Here is an 18,225-nt window from a genome sequence, read left to right as displayed (position 1 = left end):
TTTACCACCCACTCCCCATCCACAGCCCCACCAAACCCTGGTACCTCCTAGTCAAACTCCTCTTGACCCTAGCCAAGCTAGCAGTCTATCTGACCAGGAAGGAGGCTCTGGCCAGAAGGACCCCTGAGGACCATGGGGATGTTTTCACCCTTGATCTGCTCAAGTCTCCAGGCAGAGTTTCCCTGGGCACTGTCCACTGGCTCCTTAGATTTGAGGGCCAGCGGGCATCGGCCGGTGGGCTCTGTTTGGTGTCCTCCCTTGGTGCACTAACTTTGAATCTATGACCCTCACTCCCATCCTTTTTCTTCTTTAGTTGTCCCCCGTAATCACTTGATATGCACTTATTCTTCCCTGCCCCCAGATTAAGGGGGGCTTCTAGCTTTACTTGGTGGGCAACAGCCCACGCTCCCAAATGCATGTCAAATAAACCTGGTCAACCTCCTCCTGACCCTAGCCAAGCTAGCAATCTACTTGACCAGGAAGAAGTCTCTGGTCAGGAGGACCGCCAGGAACTGCAGGGCCATTTTTCTGTCCCTGGTCCGTCCTTGTCTCTGGGCAGAGTTTCGCTGGGCAGTGTCCACTGGCTCCTTCGACTCATTGAGGGCCAATGGGCACTAGCGCCTTAGTACACTCATTTTGAACCTTCGATTTTTACTCTCATCCCTGTTTTATCTTTTATTTGTCCCAGCAATCCATGAAGTGCTCTTAGTAGCCTCCCTCATCAGGCTCATAGCTACTTGGCAGGCTGTAGCCCACGTTCCAAAATGGCAAATCAAAATCCTGCCAGTACACCCAGTGCTTCACTAAGAGTTTCCATGCCTGAGTTCCCACACCTGCATTTGTGTTTCTCACTAGATTTAAAAGCAGCCTGATGGGCTGTGAAACAGGAGCCTCATTTCTAGAAGGAGTTAAAAGACTGCAAAGGGGAAAAAAAAGAGCTTGCTAAGTAGAAGATAAACACCATTAAAAAAGGAGAGCGGGTCTTAACACCTGTGAAAGGAAGCATCTTGAAGGTGGATGAGAAGCCATAAAGACAAATGCTCACTGCCACTGCCACCTGGCTAGGCGCGGGCAGAAGCGAGTCCCCAGTGATCAAATCTGTATTCCACCCCGAGCCCAAGAGCCATCAGGAACCTCAGCTGGCAGCTCCTCTACAGAGCCGTTGCCAGGGGTATGGATGTGGGGTGCTTTACTGACATCTGCCCCTTCTTCCAACAGAAGGAGACCCTGGTGCCATGCACGCTATGCATGCCACCTGAGGCTGGGGGGGGGGCATGGCAACCACCTACAGGCGGTGGCAGCAGGGGTGCGCTGGCAGTGAACAGGGACCACTCATAGGTGGCCACAGCAGTGTCAGCAGTGAGGGCACAGGTGGCCATGGTGACATCTGTGGCGAGGGCAGGCCAAGCAAAAACTGCCTGCAGGTGGTTGCGGCAGTGTCAGCAGTAAAGAGTGGCGGGGAGTGGTGAGCAGTGACTGCCCGCAGGCGGTGGCGTCAGCGGTGGCCAATTTTAGGTGCAGCACATGCCCCCCATGCCCTCCCTACATGTTGCCTATGTTTGGCACATGCCTACCTTGAGTGCACCAGGTTGCTGCCCATCTTCCACCTTCTCCCTGCATCTTTTTTGTTACACACTCCCTGTTTGTGGCCCCACCAAGCCCCACGGCTTCCTGGTCAACCTCCTCCTGGCTCTGGCCAAGCTGCCCTTCTACCACAGCAGGAAGGAGGCTCTGGCCAGGGGGAATTTTTTTTTTTTTAAGAATGTTTTTGTGTTCAAAGCCAAATCAGCCAAATTTAGCCCAAGATTACAACTGGCAAACATCCTCCACCCCACCAGGGGCTTCAGATATTTGCAACGTCTTTTGGCAGACATCCTACGTGCAGGCCAAGCCCGGAGGCTTGGGGTTCAGATGCCCCCAAGTCTCACCTGCCAGAAGCAGGACAGGGAGGAGCCTCCCATTCCCATAAAATGGGCTTTAAGCCCTAACACCTTGGTGGGCACTAAACCCCAGGAGCCCTTAAGGAAAACTGCCTCTATGGACTCAGATACACGGTGTTTCCCCTGCCAGGGAACCAGGCTGTCTTCCTGGCACTCCTCTGCTCACGGCTCCGGGCGGGTTCACGGGGCTGGCTCCAGAGGGAGGCCGGTGGGTGCCTTCAGCATCCCTTGATTTGAACCTGGGACCCTGGCTCCGCTTCCCCGTTGCTTGTGACTTGTCCCGAGCGCCGGGTTGTTGCACTCCCAGCGCTCCCCCGGCTGGGCCCGCGGCCCCCCAGAGGCGGCTGGAGCGGAGCAGGCCCCAGGCGGGCGGGCGGTGACTGGAGGCGGCGTCTGAGAGACTCCCGCAGCCGGCGCCTTCCGGGCGCGGGGGCGGGGCGGGAAGGTGACCCGGCGGGCGCCATGGCTCTGCACAGGCCGGCCGCGCTCGGGACGTTGATGAGCGGGTGCGGGGCCAGGACGCTGCGGGGCCAGGTGGGACGGAGCGGGGTCAGGCCCCCCTGGGTGGGAGGACCAGCCCTCACCCACGTGTGCGTGCGCAGATCAGCCGTGCAGACCTGCGCGTGTGCATATCCGTGCGGGGATCAGCTCTGCCAGACTGTGTGCGTGTGTACGTGCATGCGGGGGGGTGCAGATCAGTCGTGCGAACCTGTGTGTGTGTGTGCTCAGCTGTGCAAATGTGTGTACAGCTCAGATGTGCAAACCTATGTGTGTGCATGTCCATGTGGGGATCAGCTATGCCGGACTCTGTGTGTGCATGTGTGTGATTGGCTGTGTAAAGCTGTGTTTGTTTGTGATCGGCTGTGCAACTGTGTGCATGTGTGGGTGCAAACCTCTGTGTGTAGGGATCAGCTATGCGAAGCTGTGTGTACGTGTGTGTGTGTAAAGCTGTGCATATGATGAACTGTGGAGACCTGTGTGTGCACATGTCCGTGTAGGGATCAGCCATGCCAAACTCTGTGTTCATGTGTGTGTGATTAGCTATGTGAAGCTGTGTGTATGCATATGCGCATGCATGTGTGCATGCAGATCAGCCACACAAACCTGTGTGCACACATCTGAACATGTGTATGTGTGTGATTAGCTGTGTAAAGCTCTGTGTGTGTGTGTGTGTGTGTGTATGGCTGTGTGGAGCAGTATGCAAAGCTGTGTGTGTGTTGGGGAGATCAGCCATGTAAAGCTGTGCATGTGCATATGTGTGTGTGTAAATCAGCTGTGCAAAGCTGTGTGTAGATCAGTCATGCAGAGCTATGCAAGAACATGTGCATGCGTGTGATCAGCCATGTAAAAATCTGTCTGCATACGTGTGTACACTGGCTGTCCGTGTGTGTAGATCAGCCATGCAAAGCTGTGTGTACACTTGTGTGTGCCATCAGCTGTGCAAAGCTGTGCATGTATGTGTGTAGATCAGCTGTGCAAAGCTGGGGGGGGTGCAAAACTATGCAAAACTGCCCCCTTCTCCCCCCGCTTGCCAGCTATGACCAAATGCATCCAGCTCACTGCCCCTCCCTGCTGCTTGGTGGCTTCTCCCCATTGTTCTGGTGCCCAGGGCAGCGGTTCTTAATCCCCTCGGACTTGAGACCCCCCTCAGGACTAGTTTTTTTCACTACAGAAAAATCCTAGAGTTATTCTTCTGTTGCAAGGAGCAGGGCAGGATGGCTTCAACCCTGTGAACTCCTATTGGAAAGCTCTGCGTTTGTGAATCTTGTTTGGATTCACAAGCATTGTTTGCACACTTATGGTGCCTGGGCTGCTACAACATCCAGTTGAGAATCCACCTCCTCCCTCAGCCCCCATCTCTCCTGGAGCAAATGGAAGGGTAGGATGTCACAGAGCTGGGGGAGCCACATGTGATCAGCACCACGGGGTTGGGACTTTGACCTGGACAATAGTTCTCTGTGTGTGTGACGTAGGAACCTGCATCCCAGGGACTTTCAGTGGTCTTTGTCCTCCTGCTGGATTCAATGGCCCAGCTCCTTCAAGGAACTGAAGTGCCTGACTCCTGGGAGCCCAGAATACCTACGAAGAAGTGGGCCTAGGGGCCTTTGGAAAAAGCAGCTGTTTACCGTAATTATGTATGCCATTCTGCATACTATTACTACTCTTATTACTACTAGTATTGTTATTATAATATTATTACTATTTTAGATCCATGATCAAGTCTGCCCAGTGTCTGTTGTGTATGACTGCCATATGCTGAAGCAACAACTATTTAAAAAAAAAAAGAAAGAAATCAAATAGTCCCTAGGGTCTTTAGCATATTGGTGAAGTGTATGGGGCTTGAGTAGCAGGGCCTGCTCAGGCTGGTGACTTCTGCCATTGGGTCTCAAAAGAAATGTGGCAACCCCAAGGGTCTGAGTCCTCCATGGAGTCGGTGCTAATGGGTTGTAAAATACTAACAGGTAAGGATAGTAACATCTCGCACCCACTTTGTATGGAGGTAAAGGATGGTGAAGGATGCATCCCTGACCCACACAGTTAGGGGAGACTGGTGGTAGGTTATAACTTCAGTGGTTGTTTTAATGTCATTGTCTGCTAGTAGAGCTTAAGGTCTTGGCTGTGATCAAGAGCCCGTTGTTCCAGGCTTTGCACAGATACGTAGTGAAAGGCTGTCCCTGCCCCAGAGCTTACGATCTTATAGGCAAGAAATTGGAAGCAGCCATCCAGAGTTTGGAAGAGACTAACCCAAGTTCATACAATTTGTTGGCCTTGGAGTGGGCACAGGACACACCCTCCTGAGTTGCAGTTTAGCACTTGGCCCATTAGAGTAGTGGGAGCCAATCTTTTTGTCAGGCACACCACAAATTAGCCCTGCACACTCCCCCAGTACCACTCTGATCCCCTTCCCTCCCCTGCCCTGCCCTTCCTGATTGGCTGCTCTGGTTTCTGCTGCCTGCCCTATCTCCCACAGTGCTGCTTGGCTCCTCTCTGGTCCACTGTGTGCCGCACACAGGATGGCCATGTCACTTGTGGCATGTGCCACAAGTTGGCCATGCCCTGCACTAGAGCCTCTGGGGGCCCTTTTCTTCCTGGTCAAGGAGAGATTAAAAACAAAATTAAAAGTGAGAACGTTTTCTTTTTTTTCTGGGTCACTTTGCAATCTCACAAGTAGAGCATGCTCAAGTGCTTCTGTGTTGAGTCTAAAGTGACCAGGAGGGGAGGTCCCTCCTTCCCCAGCCATCCCTTGTTTACTGGCTGCATATAGTAGAAAAGAGTTTTAATTACTTTTAAACAACAAGGCCCTTTCCCAAGCTGCTGCAGCTCTGGCATCTTCGCATCACAACTTCACTAGCAGTAAATATGTGCATGTTTGCAGGACATTTTTGTCATCTCCCAGAGATAGAAGGACCCTCCCAATGAGTTTCTATGGGTACATTAATAATAATAATGCAGTATCCTGAATGTGTTCAGTGCTGAACACTCACAGTGATATACAGTCCTGTCACAAAGACTTTGCCATAGAAACAAAGGATGGTTTAGAGCGGGAACAGAAGCCTATAGAGCTTAAGGGACTCACCCAAGGTCACTTTCCAAGGAAGTGCCAGTCAGGCATGGATCCCAGGTTTTCTGACCCTTGGCTATGCCCTGTTTACTAACCCAGGCTGCCCTCCTGCTGTTATGATTGATCAGTGCTTTGGTTTCTTGTTTCACCCCTTCCCTCAGGAGAGAAGAACAAAGAGATCTTAAAAAACAAATCTTTTTATTTCCCTCCAGGCTGCGTTTAACCTAACCTGGCAAATTCTTTACAGTAGAGCCTGAGAGCTGAGCTCCCTTTCTCCCCTTCCTTGTTCTCCACAGATAAGGAAATCTTCAGAGTCCTCCACGTCCCCGGCCCAGCCAGCAATTGCAGCCAAACACCCATACCAAGTGGACTTGGAAGCAGGGAAGCTTTATGCCTGGTGTGCTTGTGGCCACAGCAAGAAACAGGTAACTCCCCCAGTTGTTCTATATTGCCTGTCATCTCCTTGCCCCATCACCACTTTACAAGTCATCTCTAAAATCATCTACATTAGCCTAACTAGTCCAACCCTGCTTGATCTAAAAGGCCACCTCTGTCTTACTCAACTCTTAAAGCTATTGGAGTTCCTGTACACTGTGTCACATTGTCCAGTGTTCCTCACACGTTTCTGGGCTGCGTGCCCCTCTGAAAGTTTATTGTATTCTGTTGTGCCTATATGATTGCATGCTGTCACTGCAATGGCATAAGAACGTCTTCCACCAGAGACCACTGAGTTGTTGTTCATTCTCTCCATAGAATCATAGAAAATGAGGGTTGGAAGGGACCTCAGGAGGTCATCCAGTCCAACCCCCTGCTCAGAGCAGGACCACCCCCAACTAGATCATCCCAGCCAAAGCTTTGTCCAGCCGGGTTCTGAAAACCTCCAAGGATGGAGCTTCCACAGCCCCTCTGGGTAACCTGTTCCAGTGCTTTACCGCCCTCCTAGTGAGAAAATTCTTCCTAATATCTAATCTAAACTTCCCTTGCTGCAACTTGAGACCGTTACTCTTTGTTCTGACATCTGCCACCACTGAGAACAGTCTAGCTCCATCCTCTTTCAAACCCCCTTTTAGGTTGTTGAAGGATGCTCTTAAATCCCCTCTCAGTCTTCTCTTCTCTAGACTAAATAAAGCCAGCTCACTCAGTCTTTCCTCATAACAACTCATGTCCCCAAATTGCCTTACCATTTTTGTTGCCCTCTGCTGGACTCTCTCCAATTTGTCCCCATCCTTTCTGTAGTGGGGGGCCTAAAACTGAACACAGTACTCCAGATGTGGCCTCACCAGTGCTGAACAGAGGGAAATAATCACTTCCCTTGATCTGCTGGCAACACGACTACCAATTCAGTCCGGTATGCCATTAGTTTTCTTGGCAACAAGGCCACATATTCAGCTTATTGTTCACTGTAGCCCCCCTCAGCCCCCAGCCAATACCGGTGCATGGGATTGTTCCCTCCTAAGTGTAGGACTTTGCTCTTGTCCATGTTGAACTGCATAAGATTTCTTTTGGCCCAATCCTCCAATTTATCTAAGTCACTTTTCCTTTTGTTTTTCCATTCCTTCTTGTGTACCCATGGACAGCACTGTACACCCCCCAAGACTGTATGTACAGCAATTTGAGAGGCACTGCTGTAGTCCAGTGGTTTTCAGCCTGTGGTCCGCAGTCTCATGGGGGTCTGCAGACTATGTCTAAGAGGTCCACAAAAGATTACTCTGATCGATCAAAAGTATGTGAATATCCTCACTTACCATTCAAAGGCATCTGCACCACCATTCAAGATTTCCAGGGGTGTCTGCACCTCCATTCAAAACATTTTAGGGATCTGAAAAAAGGTTGAAAACCACTATCTAGCCCAGTAGTAGGTCTCCAAGGTTAGTAGGTGCTGGTAGTAGGTTCAGAGGAAGGAGCAAGAAGGCCCCCTTGTGGACAGTTCAGGATTAACCTGTCAATGGGGCAGTGTCTTCTTGATAAGGTCCTGCTGTGCCGAGCCTGCTGCCCATCAGTTAGTGATGCTCTGTGCCATGAAGTAGAAAGACTGCTAGCAGTTACCATTATTGTATTTTAATTAACTCACCCCTGGTTGAGGCTAGTAGTAGCCAGAGGCTAATGTTTTAAGGCTTGGGTCTGTGAAGTCATTATGGAAACTCACTGGTGAATAAACTGGCTGCACCTTAGCCTGAGCTCTTCCTGGCTCTGAGCTATGATAGCCCAAGGTGGACTCTGCTGGCCTAATACACTCCCTTCTGTGCCCATTTAAAGCTGGGGTTAGTTGAAAGGTGGAGCAAGGTCCGTTGTTTGCTCTTCTTATTTGGAAATTATTGTGATCCCAAATGTTTCCCAGATGTTGCACTGAAAGGTCAACCCTAAACGAGCATAGTAAATGCAACCATTCTCCATCCAATTCTGGGACAAAAGTCCTTTATGTTGCATTTGCTTCCAAAGCCCCAGCCAGAGTGACTGCCTTCCAAAATTTGACACTGGTGTCCCCCTGCTTTCGCTCTGGCAGGTTAGGGTGTTTTGCCTTGTGGTTGTGTCAGAGTTGACTGTGTAGTTTTACTAGTAGGTTAGAAAGTGGATTTGGATAGGATGGTTTGGATAAGGATGATCTTACCTCTGGCAGGGAATTTGACTAGATCAGTGGGAGCCAACTGTTCTGGCAGCCATACACAAATAAGCCCCAAACCCTCCTCAAGTAGCACTCCAGCCCCCTTCCTCTGCCCATTCTGGTCCTCTGCTTTCTGCTTCCTGACTTATGTCCTGCTCTGCTTTCTGCTTCTTGCCCTGTCTGCTGTAGTGCTGCCCATCCCCTCCCTGATTTGCCATGTGCCATATATGAAGACTGCCCATGTCACTTATGGCACTCATGTTGTAGGTTGACTCTCGCCCTGGACTCGATAACCTCTGGAGAAACCTTCAAGCCCTATTTTTCTTTGATTCTAATGCGACATGTTAAATGTGCTGTGTGGGAGCTGAATTTTTCTCTTAGAAGCCCTCCCTGCCTGTGAACACTTGTGTTGCACCTTCCAAGCAGGTGGCCACTGAAGTGGCATTTGTCGATCCAGACTCTCTTCTTAGATGTCTTAGTCTCTGCCTCTAGGTAAGGAGAATGAAATGTCCTTATAGGAACATTTTATTTTCTGTCTGCAGTAGCTGGTACCGTCCTCTGGACAAAGTTCCAGATTTCTAAGGCTTCCTCCAGGGCAGTGGCGTTCAACCTTTTTTCATTTGTAGACCCCTAAAAATTTTGAAAGGAGATGTGGACCCTTTGGAAATTTCAAGTGGAAGTGTGGACCCCTTTGCATTGTAAGTGTGGATTTTAACATACTTTTGATTGAGTGGTCGAATGGTCACAAACTCTTCCATGACCGTTTCAGGCTGGACACAAGGAAGAACTTCTTTACTGTCCGAGCCCCCAAGGTTTGGAATAGACTGCTGCAGGAGGTGGTTCAAGCACCTACTCTGAATGCCTTGAAAAGACATCTGGATGTTTATCTTGCTGGAATCTTATGACCCCAGCTGACTTCCTGCCCCTGGGACAGGGGGCTGAACTTGATGATTTTCCAAGGTCCCTTCCAGCCCGAATGTCTATGAAATCTATGAAATCTTTTATGGACCCCTTAAACAGTGTGTGGACCCCCAGAGGCCTACTGATCATAGGGTGAAAACCACTGCTCTAGGGGACTGATGAAGCTTCCACTACCTGATTATGACAGGGCTTTCTTGGGATCCTGCAATAACTGCGGAGTCTGTCAGAGTTGTAATGTAGGCACAAGAGATACAGCAGGTGGCTGTGATGTGAAGGCCTCCCCACCTGGGGTCTTGATGCTGTCAATGCAGATAGATAAGCAGAGCTGGTCATTGCTAAGGGCAACAGTAACTATTGCTACTAATGGCAGCGCCTCTTGTTCCTGGTTACAGTCAAGTATAAAGACCTAGTAGGGGTTGCCAGTGAATTCTCCTTCATGGTCTTTCACAAAGACTGGCTCCTTCCCCCCACCCATTCATGGCCTGGTTCTCAGTGAAGCTGCTCGGAGTTCCAGAAGAGACTGGCTTTGGTACGTTTGTTTCAAATTATGGGGGAAATGCATCACATTTAATGGTCACGACTCCTTTGGATTGGGAATCAATGCAAACTCCAAAGGTGAAATGGCCAATGCTTTGTCACAAGACTTGCTGCTCCCTTGCTGTCCTGTCCTTTACCCCTCTAAAAGAAACAAGTGTGACAATGATGCATCCTCAGACACCTCGTGGTGATCTCTGGTGAGGGAAGGGGAGAAGAGGAGAAGCCTCTAATGATTCCCCCATCTATTATGGAAATGCAGATGGGCCCTGACATGAGATTTTGCTACCTCATCCTGAGAGAGAATAGGCCAGTGGTTTGGGTGCTGGTATGAGACTGGGGAGATGTGGGGTGACCTGAGGGGCTGCTGGTGTGACCTCGGGCAAGTGAAATCCTTACAGAGAGATCAGTGGGAATTAGGCATCTTGCGGCAGGGATAACACATCCCACCTGCCAGGAGCCATGAAGGTCAACGTGTGTGAGGATCAATATGCAAGAGACTTTGACGTTCTCAGGCTTTCGAGGCCATCTGTATTCCAAAGAGAGAGGGAACTCCTGCCCCCTTGCTTGATCCCATGTGCAGGTCTCTCCTTCCCAGCAGCACCACCCTTGTAAGCCCAGGTTTGCCAGCCTGCTAAGTACAAATGCTTCTTTCTTCTTTTTTTTCCCACTCTGCAGCCTTTTTGTGACGGATCCCATAAAAAAGCAACTCCAAGTATCACTCCCTTGAGGTTCAAGTTGGATGAGCCCAAGACGGCCTGGCTGTGTGGGTGCAAGCACACCCAGTCCCCACCCTATTGTGATGGCACCCACAAGGAGGAGTTCATTCAGAAGGCAGAACTCCCCAAACAGCCTTGAGGAGGTGCTTCCAGGACTTGTACCCATGAAGGGCCACACAGTTTGTCTGGGGTTTCAAAGCCCTTGTGCCAGCTGGGGCTCAGGGACTGCAGGAAGGACTCGGGCAGGCTTCCAGTGCCCTCCCGCTCCTTGGGTCAGAATTCTACATTGTTCCACATTGGTTCTCCCTTCATGTTATTCTACACTGCCCAGGCTCATGAACCTTACAAACCCCGAGCTTGGGGCATCATCATCACCCAGCTGCCAAGATAAAATTAGGAAGATCATACAACAAATGCCAGAACTACAAGGAATTGGGTTTGGTCAGCAATGTCACCCCTGTGTGCAGTGTGACTCAAGCCTTGTCAACTGAATAAAATCTCTGTAGAGAAAGCCCCAGCCTGGAGAAACAAATAGGTCATGATGTGCGTGGTTTTGGGGCTTAGGACTCTTATCTGTGAGCATGACTGACTGTTCCCAGTCCTCCTTGTTCCCAGCCTCATCATCAGAGCCAGGTTTGGGCTGCTTTGGTAGCTCTGGTTTCAGTTCCAGTTGAAGCTGTATCCCCTCCCTGCCCCCTAGCTGAGAGCAAACCAAAGATGCATGATGGTTTCTGGTAGTCAAATTAAGCATATTTTTTCTAATTCCATTAATAAATGGTTGGAAGAGTGGAATCTCACCAAAGCATCTGTAAAATGGGCTGGTGGACATCATCTCTAGGATGGAGAGAGAGAACCAGTTTGTCTCCCCCCTCAGGGGTGACTGAGTTTATGGTGCAGATACAAGAATGAGTTACCACTAGGTAAGCTAGGGTGTGAAATAGCAGCACATCGACTACTTGGCAACTCTGTGTGCACATTCTGACCCCATGGTTAAACAGGAGGCAGCTTACCACAGTTTAATTGAAGGATAACTTGTTTGTGTGATCATCCCTTGAGTACAGCTTCCATGTGTTGGTTGGGTGACTCAGAAGTGGATTGGAAATTTTCCCAGAAGAAGGGTTATTGATTTCTACCAACAGGGACTTTCAGCCAAGGAAGTTTCATTTGGGTCTATTGCCTATCAGCTCCTTCTAACTTTAAACCACCCCCACTCCCCTAGCAGTGTAACTTTAACCCCCCCACCCCCAAGTTTTAAGCAGGTGGAATTAGAAAAAAGTACAACAGGTGACACTTCCTTTATGTCACTGTTGTCACCCTATCAGTTCCTCTTTCCACAGGCACCTGCAGGAAAGATGAGCTTTGAAGCATTTTCTAAAGACACGCGTTGTATTGCTTTAATGATAGATGCAATCCCATCACTTCCCCTCCCACCTAGGTAGATGCAGTTATGCCAGTATAAAGGTGTTCATACCTTTATGAGAGGCAAGCTGTATAGATATAAGGTACCTTTATTCTACTATACCTGCTTCCATGCTGGAGTATGTACCAACATAAAACGAAATGTACTGCTTATAACAGTAAGCATCCTAGTACAAATTTGCATGTATACAAGGCCTAACATAAGCAGGGAAAAGTTATTTCAAGCAACCTTTCAGGCCTTAGTAATGCATATAAAAGAAGCCAAAAGATCCCCAAGCCAACCACATTCTTTTTTTTCCCCGTCATGGTTTACTTTTAACACTCAAATTGCTATTTCCTTTCTTGTGTCTGTTCTCCTAAGGGCATTTTGCAGATCATTTGGGAGATTAATGGCTTTTTCAATTTCTTTTGAAAATGATGGACAGAGTTGTAACCAACAGCCTAAACTCACTACTCCACTGAGGGAAAAATTCACACAAGTCCTGAAGTCATTGGAATTGGCTCCAAAGTGCCTTAGAACTGGCTGCATAGACCAGTTTTACCACTTAGACTAAAAGGCTGATTTTTGGGCTGATTTACTTAAAATGATTCAATGCTGATAGTGAGGACACTTATAATGGTTCAAAACTGGCTAAGTGTTACTTTAATCTGTGCCTGTGGCTGCAAGCTAAACTGGTACAAGTGTCTATGCCCAAAGTTGCCTTGGGTTTGCTAGGTCAGTGTAAAAGTTAAATTTCAGCATAGCATGAGGTCCAAGATATGGCTGAGCTCTTGAAAACATCGCCCTTCAGCTCTAAGTCACTGCTGCTTTGTCATTTTCAGCAATGCAAAGCCATCAGATGGATGAGGTTGTAAAACCAATCAGAATGACTCTGTTTTATACCTGCTTTGCTCTAGAGTGAATGAAGGCATAGGTTGCCAGGGCAACAGAGAATTAAAACCTTTCATCTTGGTTTACTAGGTACACACAAAACTAGGATGCCTGGATTCATCCAAAAGGTGGGGTGAGGGGGGAAGGGTTGCTGATGATCAGGCTATCTTAACAGGCTTCTCTGGAAATCAGAGGAGATTATGTCTACCAATGCTCAAAAGCAGGCTGTGCTCAAATAAGTCACTAGTGGGGGAATCAGACCTACCCCTGAGACTTCCAGACACCATTGCAGTATTAAACTAAACCCAGTTGCCTTGCAGCCTGGAAGCAAGGTTGTTCTTTGTCCCACAGAATCAGCTTTCCCAGCCACAAAGCCATGCCTTAGGAGATGATGATGGGGGACCGGTTTCTCTCAAATGTGTGCTTTGATTGTGAAACAGTTAATAAAATACTGACATCCAACTAAATGGCTCCATCTCCATCTCTGCAACCAGAGCAAGAAAGCAGAAATGGCTCACAGGCACGTTGGACAGTCCGGCCGCTAGAGGGAGACATAACCCTGCACTGGGGTTGAAGTAGGTTATAGGAGCTTTGCCAGAGAGACTTTCTCGGGTCAGTCCGGAGTGACTTCACTTGAGCTGGTGCCAGTGGAAACCCAGAGCAGAGCCCTGATCAGCTTCTGTGATGGGCCTGGGGCTGCGACAGGGACCCGATTCCAGGGCAGTGCCATGCCCTCACTGCCCAGATCTCCCCTGTCCTGAGCAAGTCCTGGCACCCACCCGACTCACTTGGGCCACCCTGGGGAGAGAGGGGGATTGTGTTTCTTGGCTGCATTAAACCCTTTGCAATGAATGGACAGACAGCCCAAAGTGAGGGGCAGTGCTCTGCCCGCGGCAACACAGTCCTTTTCAACTCCACCTCTGCAGTGATTCAGGGTATCCTGGCCCTGGCAACCCTAAGGTTCATTTGTTCAGGCAGAAACCTGGGAGAAGTGATTCTAGCTGGAACAGTATCGAGGCACCAGCTAAAGTCACTGTCTGCCCATGTGCCCATCTGCGTGGTGTATTTCCCTGGCTCACTTCTCATCTCATCCTCCTGATTGGAAAAGAAACCTGGGCACAATGTGTTCCTTTTCACATGTAGACCTCAGATTTCTCCCTGAGACAAAGCCCTTTTTCCTGGGATCCTACAGTGGGACAAGCCCATTGTCCCCAGAAGCACCTCTGAGGTATCCCAGGCTGAAAAACAGACAACCAGTTTAATCTGGCATTCAATAGTCTGGGATATGACTAATCAGAAGCTTAACTGGTAATGAATCTGAATTAGCTGCAGTTGTTCCAAGGCAAAGTATTAATTCAGATCCTTCCCAGGTACTTTCCCTCTTATAAGGGCTGGTGTTTGCTGCAAGACAAGACATTCAAATCTGAATCAAACCCAAATCCAAATCAAGCCAGGTGTCTGCTTCCAGCCTGAATGAATACTTCTTTTCTGGGGCAATGGGACTAATTTGAGTTGAGTTAACTGCCTTTATATGTGTACACAACTGTCCTGCGCTGTTTGGATGGGAGTCAAAGCCCCCATCTGTTTTCACCCTGGAATTAGCCTGACTGCCCCAACAAAGGCTTTGTCCCAGGGTGATCAAACTGGGGGGGGGGGGGGGCCTGAAATGGGCATGTCTGGCTGGGAAGGGGGTCAATACAGCAAGTCCTCACTCAGTGACTGTAGCAATCAGCTGACGCTACATTCCCCCTGCTGTTAAATAGGGCTGAGGAAAGTCCTCACTCTGAATGTGCCCCTTCCCCCCACCTACTGATTGCCCAGTCCCATGGTAGGTGATAGCTCTTAGGAAGCTCTCCATGGCAGCAGCAGGGGATGCATCCCTCCTTTGGCATTGAAGCCTACTCTTATCTCCCCGCAAGAGCAGCCTGGCCAGACTCCACCCCCCATCCCAAACCTGGGCACCCCCTTATCATCCGTTCACATCACAGGCACTGTCTTGGAAAACCTAGTGCTAGATTCTTACAAGATATCTAACAGGGCCTCTGTCCCTGGTGAGACATGCCAAAGCTGTCAGGAGCCAGCAAAGAGGGAACTACACCTCATCTTCCCCTCTGGAGCTAGGATGGCAGGAGCTAGCCTCAGCAGACTCTGAAGATGCTGGAAAACGGTCTGAGTGTCTGTACCCATCAGAGCACAGCTGCTAAAAGTTCTTTTTAACTGCAACACATCCAAAAATCAGTCCCTATTACCCAACGAATGGCCTTCAGCTGAGATTAAAACCGTCCCCTCCCTCCCCACCCCATCTAATGCCCCCCATTGGTCTGGGAGAAGGCAGGAGGGACTCAGAAGAAAATACAGGTGACTGTTGATAGTATATGTTCCATCTGGACCTTCTACCCCCTCCCTCAAATTATTTTCCTGGATGGCAATTGACTGCCTTGGGTATTAAGTGAAATCTAGGAAGACTGTTGCATGGCATGAAATGCTAAAAAAGCCTTGGCCCATATGTGACAACAGCCCTTGTTAATTAAAAGGAACAAGGGGCTTTTGCTGGAGATATACAGACTGCCTGTAAAACTTGCTGTTTAGACTCTAGAGTCATACTACTGGCACCATTGTTGGTGGCCTCCAGTAAAGGAGCTGCTTCTCTGGAAGTAGTCAGATTTGCTAAGGGCTTGTTCAGTTTCCAAAGAGCCACATTCCCAGGTGGCACCACAGCAAAAGACAGAGTCTCAAGCATTTCCTGCTTCCACAGATAGCTGGATCTTCCCACGGGTTTGGCACACAAGGCACATAGCATCCCTAGAAGATCTCACCTTGTATTCAGGGATCCAAATGCGAAATGGGAGATGAACTGCTCTGAAATGCTGGCTTGGTGCATTGGTGCTCAGCGCTATTCAAAACCTGACCCATTTGGGTCAGTACATCATTGCTTTAGGTTCCAGTTCTGGGAATCGAGCAAGCGGGTAAGTGTCCTGGACCAACTATGAGAAGTGTTAAGCCCCAGATATAGTGGGGGATAGGAAAGAAATAATCAAATTTGATATTTTAAGTAGGATTTTTTTTTTTTTTTACCCAAAACACCCTGTTTCTGCCTGTCCCCCACTCTTTTCCTGGGGAATGTCATCCATTAAAAAACAAAATTCAGCAAGCTCAAATAAACACAGCCTGTGTTCTGCTCTGTTTGTGTAGCAGTCAGAACCAAGGGGCCTGGATCTCAGTTGTTCTTGAAAACTGTGGGAAGGCCTGGGTGCTCAGCACCTCAGAAAATCACCCTTTAGAGGCTGGGTAGTCAAAAGAGCCCATGTCTCGTGTAGATGCCTACATGTGGACCCCAAAGCTTGCATGCACCCTACAAGTGCTTCACTTGAAGCAAGTGAGGAGTCCTGTAGGACTATTCATCTGGTCAGAGTTTAGGCTGGGTTTATATGCATAGGGCTGGGGTGTTGGTATATTGTATTAGGAACTCTGGCCTTCGGTAGCTTTACATGAATGATGAGGCCAGATATGAAAGATTTAGTCTGGTTTGTGGGGGCTCAAGTGATACAGAGCTGCACACCCTACCCTGCTCTACAAGGAAAAGTTCAGCCCTTTGTGGAAGTCCTCTGCTAATGAGAAGACAGGGAGGTATCAGCTGGGGCTTGTTCCATTCCCATGATCATGCACAAGGACCTTGCTGAAAATTCATTTGTTTCATTGCATGTGGCAGCCCTACCACCTCTGCCATTGTGCAGGCAATTCAAGTCAGTTGCCAGAGGGGTTTCTCTGATGGTCACTCTCGTCACTTGGCGAGAGAGAGAGCTGGAGAAAGTTGGCTCCCAGATGTGCACATCAGGGTTGATGCCATCTCACTTTAAAAAATAGACTCAGTTCTTTTTTTCTGACCTGATTTATTGCTCCTTACGTGACAGAGGACACAATGGTTTGTCACTGTCTGGCAAGGAGTTTAGGGAGGGGGGAGCAGATAGAACAGGATTGATTTTTAAGAATCAGTCTTTCATTGGTAGAAAATTCATGGCAGGAGGGGAATTCTCTTTCAGGTAGCAGAGAAATCCAAGGAGAAAGATGGTCTCACAGTTTAAAACATTGGGCTGGATCCCAGGAGTTTGGCATTCAAGTTGCATCCTTCCTGTAGGCTGCCTATGTGACCCTGGGCAAGTCACATAGAGCATATGGGTGAGAATTAAGGGGGAGCTTGGGGAGGTGGGGCTGAGCCCCTCTCTCCACAAGAGACAAGCCCCCTTTCCCCCACCCTGTAAGATTTGAAAATCATAACTGGGGAGGGGTCTCCAACTGGATTGCTCCTTCACTTTGGTGGACTTGTTAATCAATGAACCGGTTTAATTTTTTTGCAGACTCCCCCAAGAGTCAAAGTGTAATTCAAACCTTGGACATGCTACATAGTTTCTGCACCAGTATAAAAGAGGAGCAAACATACAGCCTCATACCAGAATAACTTATGCTAATACGCCAGGCAAAATCAGGGATAAAACTACACCAGTAAAGGCAGTGTGTGCCTGCATCTTTTCCCCATAGTCATTTACTAAAGACAAGCTACCCAGTATGGGGGTAGCCAGCAACAGCACATGTTCCTAACTGTTGCATGCAACTTCCCTATGTGGCACACAAGCCCCAGGCACTTAGTAAAGGGAGGTCAGGGAAGCATTAACCCGGCTCTTGGCAGCAACACCTCCTCTCACAGCAGCATCCTTCCCCTGCACCATTCCACATGGCTGGAAGCAGAGTCCCCCTGCTTCCATTCTGGTGCCCCAGGGGCAAACTCTATCAGGTATGCCTCTTGGAGGACAGGGATCAGAGAAGTACTCAGGGAGGGGACAGAGTTTAAATCAGTGGCACCCTTGCCAGCAAGGCTGGCCATATGTCTGGTCCCCATCAACTAGTAGAGGTGTACTGCAATAGCTGCCTGCAGCTACTGCATGTAGCTGCTTCAGGATAGCTGCACAGCTGTCTGCTCCAAATCCTTGTTTCATTTCCATCAGTAGACAAAACTGATAGTTCACACTAGCATAGACATACATGTACATCCAGGCCCTTAGTGATTCTTATGCTTTCAGCAGCCTTTGGAAGTCTAACCTGGTTTTGATGGGAGTTAGGTACCTAACCACCTTTGGAAAAACTGAATCCTGGATGAGGAGGGCCACAGAGGCTGTGTAAACAGATGTTTCATTTGACTTGGGACTGAGGCTAAAAAACTGACAACCAGTTTTATCTGGGAACACAAATTTTTATCCTGGGATCCTACAGATGTATGCACTCATTATCCCACTTCAAGTACCTGAGAAGCATATGAATTACCACTTTGCCCCAAACAATCAAGGCTGATTGGAATTAACTGCCATTCAAACTACCCATGCAAACAATTGTCCCTACCTGTTTTGATGGAGTCAAAACCTGGTAGTCATCTGTTTATAGCCTGATTGTTTCTGGATTTGACCTGGATCAAAAAATACATTTACACACATCTCCTTCCATGCTGCACTGCTGTGAATTGGCCAGCAAGAGCACACTGCTTGCCAGACTTGTCCCTGGAATGAGCTGCAGTAACCATACAGACGTACAACAGAATGTCTGGGGGGAAAGCATTAGTGCATTTTATCCAGCATACTGCAGAGGGACTTGAAACAGAACAGTGGATG

General features: G+C 48.8%; 1 protein-coding gene across 1 annotated transcript; it reads left to right on the top strand.

Annotated features, from left to right (window-relative positions):
* The first annotated feature begins 1,971 nt into the window (after window positions 1-1,971).
* Window positions 1,972-10,789, top strand: CISD3 (CDGSH iron sulfur domain 3). Its single transcript, XM_090044570.1, has 3 exons — window positions 1,972-2,474; window positions 5,799-5,927; window positions 10,238-10,789. The coding sequence occupies exons 1-3, from the start codon at window positions 2,403-2,405 to the stop codon at window positions 10,415-10,417; spliced, it is 381 nt and encodes a 126-aa protein (XP_089900696.1). The 5' UTR covers window positions 1,972-2,402; the 3' UTR covers window positions 10,418-10,789.
* Window positions 10,790-18,225: the final 7,436 nt, after the last annotated feature.

The sequence above is a fragment of the Crocodylus siamensis genome, chromosome 4 (genome assembly GCF_052110815.1).
Source record: "Crocodylus siamensis isolate JL-2025a chromosome 4, ASM5211081v1, whole genome shotgun sequence".
Classification (NCBI taxonomy): Eukaryota; Metazoa; Chordata; order Crocodylia; family Crocodylidae; genus Crocodylus; species Crocodylus siamensis.
This window is presented reverse-complemented; position numbering and strand designations above follow the sequence as displayed.